The sequence below is a fragment of the Gracilinanus agilis genome, chromosome 1 (genome assembly GCF_016433145.1).
Source record: "Gracilinanus agilis isolate LMUSP501 chromosome 1, AgileGrace, whole genome shotgun sequence".
NCBI lineage: Eukaryota > Metazoa > Chordata > Mammalia > Didelphimorphia > Didelphidae > Gracilinanus > Gracilinanus agilis.
The window spans coordinates 473,884,589-473,897,088 of record NC_058130.1 but is presented as its reverse complement, the minus strand read 5'-3'; the positions used below and the strand labels follow the sequence as shown (position 1 = coordinate 473,897,088).

General features: G+C 36.1%; 1 protein-coding gene across 1 annotated transcript in view; it reads left to right on the top strand.

Moving 5' to 3' along the window:
• The window catches only part of PIGN (phosphatidylinositol glycan anchor biosynthesis class N), a 213,947-nt gene that overhangs the window by 100,209 nt on the left and 101,238 nt on the right, over nt 1–12,500 (top strand). Inside the window, exons 14-16 of the mRNA XM_044682228.1 lie at nt 1,462–1,540; nt 8,005–8,187; nt 10,458–10,597. Coding sequence (XP_044538163.1) covers nt 1,462–1,540; nt 8,005–8,187; nt 10,458–10,597 — 402 coding nt within the window. The remainder of the gene's footprint in view (nt 1–1,461; nt 1,541–8,004; nt 8,188–10,457; nt 10,598–12,500) is intronic.

Genomic DNA, 12,500 nt, shown 5'->3' with positions numbered 1-12,500 from the left:
TAACCTTCTCACAAGGAAAAGATAATTTTCTTCCCTTTAAACATTTTTGCCATTTTTCTGAATCCATTCCAAGTTCTCTTCATCTCTCTTTGCTTTTCAAAATGAAAACAAGGAAAAGCTAATCAGATGTAGCAGTAAAGGGATATGCTTAAAATATTGTAAAGTAATTACTATTTTTTAAACTATTACTAATAGAATTAATATTCTGTTAAATTATTAAATTTAGGTTTGAATTTTCTTTAGATAAAAACAAAGTTTTCTGATTATGGTTTGTCTCACATTTCGAAGCTTCATGAGTCATAAGATTAATAAGATGAATTTTTTATGTATTCTCACACAAAATATCCCCAAAACTTTCATAGATATCTCTTATGATAATAAGAAAGGAATAAAGCTAATCCTGGCTGTTTTATACCCACTACCTAATTAATCTTTGTCATGTACAGCTCTAATAATTATATCAGTACCTCCAATTATTTCCCATTGTATACTAAGTAAAATCCAAAATCCTTGTCCTGATATTCAAGTCCCTTCATAATATGACCTCAGCTTACCTTTCAGACCTTAGTTCCTACAAGTAATTTCCATAGCCTTTTCCTCTTAGAAATTCATCTCTGGGGGCAGCTGGGTTCAGTAGAATGAGAGCCAGGCCTAGAGATAGGAGGTCCTAGGCTCAAATCTGGCCTCAGACACTTCCCAGCTGTGTGACCCTGGGAAAGTCACTTAACCCCCATTGCTTAGCTCTTACCATTTTTCTGCCTGTTTCTAAGAAGGAAGGTAAAGTTTTAAAAAATAAGAAATTCTCCTCTGATATCCTTGCAAGTCCAAAAACCACTTGGACATTGCAAGTCCCTTATTCAATAGATTATTTATGACACACCTATATGTATAAGACATCATCCTTGTTTTGGAACATGAAAGCTATCAAGAAGATGGCAAAGAGAGTTGAAACTATGAGAAGCAGAATCTATGTGGAGATAAGCTGAAAGAAGAGAATTATTGGAGGGTGAGGGGCAACAAGCAATCTTCCAATTCTGAAGGACTAGCATATGGAAAAAGAAATGACCTTTTTTCTGCTTGACCCAAGAGTACATTACTAGGATCGATGCATTGAAATTGCTGAGAGGAATTTAAGTTTAAGGAAAAACTTCCCAACAATTAGATCCATCTAGAAACAAAATGGGCTGCCTCAAAGTCGAGGCTCTCAAGCAAGTTTGTGGATGCTGAAGAGTAGATTTATGTTTCAAGAAGAATTTGGACTGGATTGCCTCTGATGTCTTTTCCAACCCCAAGTCTCTGATATCCAACAAAATGACTTGCACCTCTTTCTCCTGGTGTTACTCTTCTAATCCAAACTCTCCAAGCTCATTTGATAAAATTTTTCTCAATATATAAAGTTATTAGATGCTGTAGGTTACCTGGAGTTTGCAACCTTTGACAAGTGTATTGTGTTTTTTATAGGTTACTTTCTGATTCCAGTCAGCTTGAGATTTTAGGAAAAGCAAGATCTTACCTTAAACAGAAGAAGTATCAGGAGGTGGTAAGGGTTGTACACATTCCTTTATTTTTGAAAGTCTTATACATGCGGCCATTACTACCCTTGGAGAGCAGATAATAGAACTCTGTTGAGCTCTAGAAGGGAGAAGTATATTCTGTGTGACATCATATTTCTTTCTTATTGGGGAGCAAACAAATAATTACATTTATTAAGTGGTTCTTTCTTTATATCCCAACTAAACTGTATTATAAGATTTTTGTGTTTTAGCTTTGGAACCTAAGTCTCTAATGTAACATCATTTCTATAGGAAAATACATGAGTTAGAAAAAGAAAGCAATTTACCAAAATCCTTTTGGAAAGCAACCAAACCAGCTTGGGACTGTCTGTTTATGTCTGAAGTCAAAGACAGATACATAGCAGAACCGTGCTTTCATTTCCTCTATTTTCTTGGATTTTTCTTTCCCTTAATAATCCCATACTTCAAAAGTAGGGAACAATCCTATTTCATTCTCAAAAAAAGAGAACTACTTTGTATTTCTATGTAATTTTTTAAAAATGAGATCATTTTGTTTTGTAGTTTTTGAAATTTATGAATATCTTTTAAGTCTAAACAACCTTTACACTGATGTCAAAAGGACTAAAATGATACCTGTTTTGTCATTCTATATATTTTAGGATGGGAATGAGCCTTCATTACTTTTTATACTTTCTGGAAATGGGACTGTTTTCAAGTTGACAAATGTTAATTTTAGAGTATTATGAAATGGAATGACACTCTGTCACCCCCATTAACTGTGAGTTTTCCTTGAGGCTCTATGTTTAGCACATGTCTGGGGTTCAGTTATCATTTCTTTGCAGATTTCTCTTCTGACCCCAAGTTCCACATCACCGTCTGACTATTGGCTATTTCAAACAAGAGAGGAAGCTCCGACTTAGAAGTTTAAAACAGAACTCATTGCCTTCCTCTCTAAATGTATTCTTCTGAACTTTCTCATTACTGTCCAGGGCATTCTCATTCATCCAGGCTTGCGGTGTCCTTGTTACACTTGGCTTCTTACTCTCACTCACCTAGCACATACCAGATCTTGTCCTGTCTACCTCATGATGTCTCTCAGAATTCCTACCTCTATGCTCCCACAGCCACCTCCCTGGTTCAGGCCTTCATCTCCTCTCCTCCAACCATTGCAACTACCTCCAGATTGCTTCCCCCCCTCACATCCCTCTCCAGTCTATCATCTACCAACTCCTAGAGCAGCGATGGCAAACCTTTTAGAGATGGAGTGTTGGGCCCCTCACCCTCTCCCAGAGGCCCAGTGCTATGCCAGCCACCCCATGCCTCAAAACTCCTCCTCTCCCCTCCCTCCTTTACCCCACCCGGGGTGGGGGGCAGAAGCTCTCCCATTGGCTGCTAGGCAGGGGGGAAGGTGATGAAAGGTATATGTGGAGAGGGCACCCACTTCAGCTGTGTGCCATGCTGTGACCTATAATCCCCTCCATCCTAGCTCCTCTCCAACCTCACCACGGGAATCACCTTCACCACAGAGAAAACAGACTGCTGGCTGCCCCACACCACCCCTTCTCCCCAGTGCTTTACCCCAGACAGGGGAAGGAGGAAGTGACCCCATTGGCTCCTGGGGAGAGGGATGAGGGAAGTGAGGAATGGCCTCAGGTGCATGGAGAGGGAGAGGGGAGCAGTTCTGCCACTAGTCACTCTGGCTTTCTAGTAAGGAACTCTGGTGGGTGAGGGCAGGCATGCCCACAGAGAGGATTCTATGTGTCCTTTTTGGTACACATGCCATAGGTTCACTATCATGGGTCTAGAGTGATCTTTGTAATGCTCAGACCATGGCATTGCTGATTTTTTAATCTCCAGTGGCTCCCTGTTTCTATTAGGGCCAAATGTCTATGCCTCTGTTTGGCATTTAAAGCTTTCACGTTCTGGGTCCAGGCTTCTTTTTCTTTACATACCATGATGTAACCCAGCTGGCTCCTTTCTACACACCTATACCTCCATTACTTTGTACTGGCTGTCTGCAGTGCACAGAATGGTCTCCTCCAACTCCCACTCTTAGAATCTCTACTTTACACCAAGATTCAGCTCTAAAGATTCATTCTGCAGGAGACTTTTTCTAGTCCCCAGCCACCCTCAGCCTTCTCTCTAAGATGATTTTGTTTCTAGCTTTTTTTTTTTAAACCCTTACCTTCCATCTTAGAATCAATCCTGTGTATTGGTTCCAAGGCAGAAAAGCAGTAAGGGCCTGGCAATGGGGGTTAAGTGACTTGCCCAGGGTCACACAGCTAGAAACATTTGAGACCAGATATGAACCTCAGACCTCCCATCTCCAGGCCTGGCACTCTTATCTCCTGAGCCACCTAACTACCCTTCTTGTTTCTGTCTATATATAGATGTATATAGATAGATTCTCTATATAAATAAATGTATGTCCATTATTTATATTATAAACCTAAACATGTATATATATATTTTCCCCTGAAAGAATGTAGGAGTAGATGGCCTAGGTAAGAGAGGATGAGAACCTGAACTGTGGGAGCAGAGAGGTGGGAATGAATACAAGAGACTTTTTTTTCCACCTTTTAAAAAAATTTCCCTAGTCAGTATCTGGTTGACAGGGAGCACTTCATAATTGCTTGTTGACTGCTGGATTATTAATTTTCATTTCTTGCAGTTTGTAGAATAATTTAGATTCTCCATGATTTTGGCATTAGACATATCTTTATTTGTCACATGTGGTGTGACACACCAAGAAAGTAGATTAGCAAAATCTTCAAGTCTAGCTCAACTTTGTTTATCTTTACAATGACTTTTGTAGGTTTAAAGACTGACCTAAGGATAGGCAAATATCCTCTTATCCCTTTTTCCTTTCTATTCCTCTCACCCCCATTTGTCTCAAATTGCCTAGCCTTATTGCTCTTCTTTCTTGGAACCAATACAAAGTATTGATTCTAAGATGGAAGGTAAGAGTTAAAAACAAACAAACAAATAAATAAATAAATGAATAAATGAATAAATATATATATATATACATATATATATACACACATATACAATAGATAATACATAGATATGATTGGATAATATCCAAAAACAAAATTTAAGGAATGAAAAAGAGGAATGTGTTGGGAGGAGGAAGAGAGAAATAGAATAGGGCAAATTAACTCACATAAATGAGGCATGAAAACTTTTTGCAGTGGAAAAAAAAATGGAGGAAATAGGGAAAGGAGCACTTCAACCCTATTCTCATTGGAATTGGCTCAAAAAGGGAGTAACATACATACTCAATTAGGGATACAAATCTGATTTATCCTATAGGAGTGAAAGGGGATGAGAGAATGGAATGGCTGATAGAAAAGAAGGTAAATGGGGGTTGGTAGTGATCAGAAGCAAAACACTTTTGAGGATGGACAGAATGAAAGGAGAAAAAGTCTTGAGATCTATCTATCATCTCCAGATAATCTAATAAAGACAGCTTAGTTGATAAGGAAGTAAAGGGACGTGGGAGATCTTTCTGTTAGCTCATAGCTGCTTCTTCCAGCTCTCTCTTGCAGCATGGAGTTTATTATATATACTTCAAGACTCATTTCACACAAAAGAACCCCTCTGAAACTTTGTGTTTGCACAGAAACACAAATTATGTCACATCAAAACACAATAAAGTTATAGTTTTACAAAGAATTTTCTTATGAAGATAATGCCGGATGAGAAAAAGTCTCAAGGTTAAAAATGAGCCTCACTTTATCTAAAAGTTATTTTGCCTGATCTTGCCACTCCGTGACCTTGGGATGCCTGCAGCAGTTAGAGAGATATACCCACAGCTGCACCTTTACTCTGATGAGTGAAAAAAGGCTGTTAACTCATTAAGTGCTGGTTTACTAAGAACTTAAAGTTTTCCTAGAAGCTATAATGTTTTTCAATAAGAAAAGGTATGGATCATAAAAGGAGTCAAAAGAGGAGTCTCAGATTTTCATCTGTTTAAGACTCTGTTTCTCTTATTGGCCTCCCACAAAAAAGTAGGATAAATGGAGGAAAATAGGGTTGAGGGTAATATACAGCAATCATAATAGTGTAAAAATTTTTGTTTATAAGTCTTCTCTAATAAAGGCCTGAATTCTCAAATACATAGAGAAATGAGTCAAATATGTAAGAACACAAGGTATTCCCCAATTAATTAATGGTCAAGAGATATGAACAGATAGTTCTCAAAGTAATTAAATCTATCTTGTAGTGATATGAAAAAATGCTCTAAATCACTATTAATTAGAGAAATGCAAATTAAAATAACTCTGAGGTACTATCTCACATCTATCAGATTGAGTATTATGATCAAAAAGGAAAATAACAAAACTTGGAGGGGAGAGGATGTGAAAAAATTGAGACACTAAAAAGCACTGTTGAGGGAGTTGTAAATTGATTTGGTCATTAGAGAGAACAATTTGTATTTATGTCCAAAGGGCTATATAAAGATAGTACATACCCTTTGTCCCAGCAATACCACTACTAGGTCTGTATTCCCAAAATCTAAAAGACAAAAAGGAAAAAGACATATATACGATATATATATATATATATATGTATATCGAAAAGAGCTGTTTTAAATATATATGTAAAGCAGCTCTTTTTGTGGTGGCAAAGAATTAGAAAGTGAGGGGATACCCATCGTAGTATATGATTGTATTGGAATACTATTGTGCTATACAAAATGACAAGCAGGAGGATTTCTGAAAAAACCTAGGACTTACCTGTACTGACTCAGAATGAAGTAAGCAGAACTAGGAAAACATTGCACACAGTGACTTGAATAATGTGCAGTGAACAACTAAATAACTTGTTTATTCTCAGCAATATAGTTATCCAAGATAATCCTAAAGAACTTGTGATGAAAAATGCCATCTGCTTCTAGAGAAAGAACTGAGGCTGAATCCAGACCAAAGCATACTGTATTTCACTTTCTTTCTTCATTTTCTTTTTTGAGTTTTTTCCACTAAAGGATTAATATGGAAAAAATTTTTACATGATTATACATGTAAAATTTATATTGTATTGCTTACCATCTCATTGAGGAGGGAGAAAGAGAAAGAATTCAGGAACCAAAATTTTTAAAAGATTTTAAAAGTTGTTTTTACCTTTAATTGGGAAAAAAAGTAATGTATTTTCAGATTTAAAAAAAATGTTGATAACTCTATTTCAATAAAATTGATTTTCCTTGTTAAAAGAAAAAAATTCTTACATTCTCAAGTTAATACCTGAAAAATATCTCTTCCATACAATTTATCTGAAATCCTACCTCCTACATGAGTCCCAAATGAGTCCTATCACCAATACTATATGTAGATTGATGAGTCTACCCATAGGCAAGAGTTATTTAATTGTCCTGTTTCCTAAGTCCAGGAGTGTCCCAAAGATTGCCAGTTAATTTCCTTAATAAGTACCCATTATGTCCTTGATTAAGTGGCTAGATTATTCACTTGGAATACGTACTCCATTCTTGTGTCCCCCACTGAATACTTACCAGTGATTTCACTCTCCCCTCACAAAATATTCTCCCTTTTACTAAGTATTTAATTTTAAAAAATATTTAATAAGTATAAGTCAAGCAAAACTAATCAACGCATTGCCTGTGTGTGAAGTTCTATGCCTTCTTCCATACTGCCGTTTCTTTGTCAGAAGTAAGAGATCTGTTTCCCTTGTTGTGTCTGAAGTCACTGTTAGTCACTGAATTGAGAAGTATACTCCAGAGAATGATATTAAATTCATTATATACCATCTATGCATAAATGGGCAACCTTTTTTTCTCTTAAAGGGCAATGGTGGGGGCAACTGGGTGGCTCAGTGGATTGAGAGCCAGGCCTAGACATGGGAAGTCCCAGGTTCAAATCTGAACTCAAGACACTTCCTAGCTGTGTGACCCTGGGCGAGTCACTGAACCCCAATTGCCTAGCGCTTACTGCTCTTCCGCCTTGGAACCAATACATAGTACTGACTCCAAGACGGAAAGTAAGGGTTTAAAAAACAACCAAAAAAACAAAACAAAACAAAAAAAGGGCAATGGAGAAGTTCGTGCTTGATACCAGCAAGTTGAAATATGTCACAAATTAAGAATTACATATTATACAGGAGAAGTGTAATTAAGTATGCTGTCAGAGAGATGAATGACTGGAAGAAAAAAAGAAAAGATGGACTGGTCATGTAGTGAGAGTGAGAGATAACCAGTGGATAGCCCATATGCTGCATTGGTGCTTTTTTAATGTCAGAAGAATGAAAGAAAAGCCCTTAGCACATAGGATGATGGGCCTTGCCCTCAAGGGAAAATTAATGGGAGAATTTGGACAACAGTCGAATGAGATGGGCAGATGTAGATAGGTTATGGTTGCTATTTCTGGCAAGACTATATACATCTGGTTTTAGATCCAATATGAGGATATAAATTAATTACATTTGACCTAATTCTATCCACGTCACGTTCTATTTGTTTTTCTTTTTCCTTTAGATCTCTCTTTGCAAGAAGCTGATTCACCTTGCACTAGAAGGCTTGTCATATTACCACACTTATGACAGATTCTTTTTGGGCATCAGTGTTGCTTTGGGTTTTATTGGATGGATATCTTTTGCTGCTATAATGATTATCAAATCTCATTCAAGTCTTACAAGAAATGTTGTTAAAGGTGGAAAGGTAGGTTTAACGCCTATAAAAGGCATTATTGTCAGATAAGGTGGACTCAAGTTTAATCCAATCAGTGGCTGTTTCTTTTGTACCTGCTATGCCCAAGTCACTGGGCTAGGTACTAATTTTGTCTTAATCCTCTATTCTGAAATTTACTCATAGCTCTATTTCCCAATCTAGAAAAATAAATGATAATTGTTCTACAACATGAGGATATTGATAGAGAACATAATATATTTTTAACACAAACGTCTTACCTAATGAGTAACATACCACTCCATCCTACACAACACTGCCCAAATAATCTTTTTTTTTTTTAAATACTCTGTTGATGCTTTTCTTTTTTTATCCCACTGATATTTCTCAGTGATTCTACTTTCCTTTCACAAAATACTCTTCCTTTCAATAAGTAGCCAAGCAAAACTAATCAACACACTGGACACTGGCAGTTGTGTGAAGTTGTATGCTTTATTCCTGCCTATTATCTACTGTTTCTTTGTCAGAAGGAGATCTGTTTCCCTTGTCATGTCTGAGGTCATTGTAAGTCACTTCCTTGATCAGTGTTCTAAAGTGTTTCATTGTTATTTTCTATACATGATTGTGGTCATTGTGTAAACTCTTCTCTTCTACCTCAGTAATTGTCTAAAAATAGAATTCTAATCTTGTCATTCTTCTGTCTTAAAAACCAGTGCCGATTTCTAATAGCCAAGCAAATTCATCTGATCTTCTTCATAATCTGTCACAACCTGGCCTCAACTGATTTTTTTTTTAACCTAACCTCAAAAAGTTCTACTACGGATTCTGAAATATACCACTTGCTTTTTATGAACACACTTTGCTATCTCCTTACCTTTTCTCTTGGAGTTCCTTTCTTCTCAATTTTTGCCCATTCAAATCCTACCTATTCTTCAAGGCCCATCTCTGATGGCAACCCCTACATATGCAGCCTTTTCTAATCCCTAGAAATGAATGAGTTACCACTCAATTTTGGTTCTTTTTCTATACTGACTTATACAGTACTTATGTACTAGCTAGAATTATAATTACTCATGTATTTGCTTTATCCTTCCAGTGAGTTGGTAAGGCCCTTGAGGGAAGAGACCAAATCTTTTTTTTTTTTTTTTTTTTTGACTCATACCTTCTAACTTGCTCAGGATCAGTGCCTGAGGCCAAATTTGAATCCAGGAGTTCTAGACTCCTGGCCTAGCACTCTATCCACTGAGCCACCTAACTGCCCCAAGGGACTGTGTCTTTACTTATCTTTATATTACCTGTTGGGTCAAGCACAGTGACTTTAATATAGAAGATGCTCCAAAAATAATTGCTTGAATAAATTAAGATAGGTGAAATATTACTAAATAAAAGATTAAAATAAGCCTAAGAAACTATTTTCAGATTTGCAAATGTTAAAATTAGAAGTTAAAATTAGAAAATTAAAGCTTTATTGGTGACTTGGCCAGCAGATGACAAGTAAAGTTCAATGTATATAAAGAAAGGCAAAGGAAATTAACCCATTTAATTCAGAACAAATACAAAGCTTATACTATGGGATGAACCCAAATGGTTAGAAAGTCTTTCTAAGCTAGCTATTTTGGAAGAATAATTGAGAAATCTTTTATGAAATTCCCAGATGTTATAAGTAAAAACCAAGATATTCCCTTCCAATAATGAGAAAACAGGACATAAAAATGGAAAAGTTACCACTGGAACTTTTGGTACAGATTATCAACACTGTTGTATGGTTGGCAAAATATATCAGTTTTGAGAAGCTATATATGAAATTGTATACAATAATATGGAGAGAAGGTAAAGTATTTAGGATATTTTTACTAAGAAAAGGAAATTGCTATTATGTTTTAAAGCTAATAATTATATTTTAATTGGATGATATCATGTAAATATCCTACTATATTTTTCAGGAATATAAAAGGGAAATCTTTTTTCCATATATTGAAGACTCATTAGCCCTATGGGAAAAGTTTTTAAACCTAAGGGTCTGGAATTGTTTCTCAAGGAAAAAATTCAAAATATTGGCTTAAAAAAACTTTAAAATTCTGTTTTCTTGTATTTCCTATAAAAATTCCTCCAAATGAAAATTTTACTTTATTCTTCAAATTATAATTTTTTAAATTTTGCATTTCTTTGCAGTAATGCTTAATTGACCAATAATAGGGTCTTAGAAGGCAGTAATAATTTACCTCTAGCTTTTAAAATTCTTTTCACAACAAAGTATTGTGATCTTGTCTTCTAATGTCTTAAAAAATGTGTTTACTTTCCAGAAACCTCACCATCTCCTGCCATGCAGTTTTGTAGTTATTGGAGTTCTAATAGCATTCTTCCTGCTGATTCAAGCCTGTCCCTGGACCTATTACATATATTGTTTGTTACCAGTGCCAATATGGTATGCAGTTATTAAAGAGTAAGTAACACATGATGCTGTCTTTTTTCCCTCTTCATCTGTAAGGTAGTTTGGAGTTTAAAGGTTTTTAAACTTCTATCACAAGTCTCCCTAAATCTTGTATTCTTGCCCAATCACAGTACATTACTTTTAACACAGAAATAGATGTCTTTAAATGATTTCACATCATTACCTCTTTGTCTTACCATACTCTCGTGACTTCCTTTTTCATGTCTTTTTTTAGCCAGAAATTCCTGCATTTCTCACTATTTTAGAAACGAAGTTAATTTTAGAAACATCAAATGTATTTGTCCTTCATTTTTCTTGCTTATATTTGCTTATTTCTCTAAATTCTGTTCTACCTTTGTTAAGTCAAGACTTTGAAAGGTATTTGTATACTTCCCTTTTTTCTAATGATTGTCATCACATACCTATTGGCCTTTAATAAATGTTATTTTCTCTTGGTATTTGGGTACACAGAATATCAGAGCATAGGAAAATACATTTTTTTCAGCCCTCATACCCTGACACCAGCTGATTTGCATACTTATTGGCATGCAAAAAAAGCTTTTTGAGAACCTTTAGTATTTTTTTTTTCTGAATCCTAGCCTATTTCAAGGTTCTGTGGGTCTAGAATCATACCTCCTTGGTTCCTAGAGAATAATAATGTTCATCATGATGATGAGATTGCAACAACAGTTAGCATTTATGCAGTGCTTTAAAGTTTACAAATTCCAAGGTCAGCTGGGTTGCTCAGTGGATTGAGAGTCAGGCCTAGAGATGGGAGGTCCTAGGTTCACATTCGGCCTCAGACACTTCCCAGCTGTGTGACCCTGGGCAAATCACTTGACCTCCATTGCCCACCCTTACCACTCTTCCACCTAGGAGCCAATACACAGAAGTTAAGGGTTTAAAAAAAAATAAAATAAAAAAAGTTTACAAATTCCTTTACAAATATTTTACCCTCACAACTACCCTGTGAGGTAGGTGCTATTATTATTCCTATTTTAAAGATGAAGAAACTGAGGCTGAGTAACTTGCCCATAGTCACATAATTAGTAACTTTTCGAAGCAAGATTTCAAGTCAGGTCTTCCTGACTGCCAGTTCAACAGTCTGTCCACTAGCTGGGAAGAATGCTAGCTACCTCTAAAAATCAGAATTGGTCTAGAACCTAGAATACCTTTCTAGATAATGAAAACTGTAATATAGACATATGGATTAGTGTCCTGCTTTAAAAGTTTAGATTGGGTAAATCTGGCAGGAATTAGTTCAAGAAGGATATTTAAATGGAACAGGGAAGGCAAATAGTCTGGATGGTGATGTATATAGGGTGATATACTGAAAAGGCAAACTCCCAGTAGGAAATCCAGGAACCAGGGGATATGATAAAAGACTTGAAGATGAGAGGAGACATAAGCAGAAGAAGTATTATCATTGTACTGTACTATAGATTGATGGTATAGAAAGATAAACTAGAGTTTGGGAAAGAAAACCCAAACCCCTCATAGAGGTCTATAATATTAGCGATGGTGATGGGGAATTTCTGATTTTCCAGACATCTGTAAGAATATTCTCTTTCTTTGCCAAAAACAAAGCAGCTATTTTTCTGGCTTGCTTTAATGATAATTCCATTCCCCAAAATGGGTATAAATTAAACAAGAAGTCATTTTATTCTGGATCTGCTTCTCTCCCAAAATGAGGAACTAGTTATTTAGCTGAAAATGATGGAAACCTTAAGGGAATATGCCCACTCGATCTTGAAATATATGGCAGAGGAGGAAAGCAAACTAGGCATCACCTGATATATACGCTAGATTTTAGGAGAGCAAATTTCAAGATATCTGAGAAAGTTTAGATAAAATCTAATGGCCTAAAATTCTACAGGAGAAGTCAGTGCCCACCCCCATTGTAGGTAGTACCCTC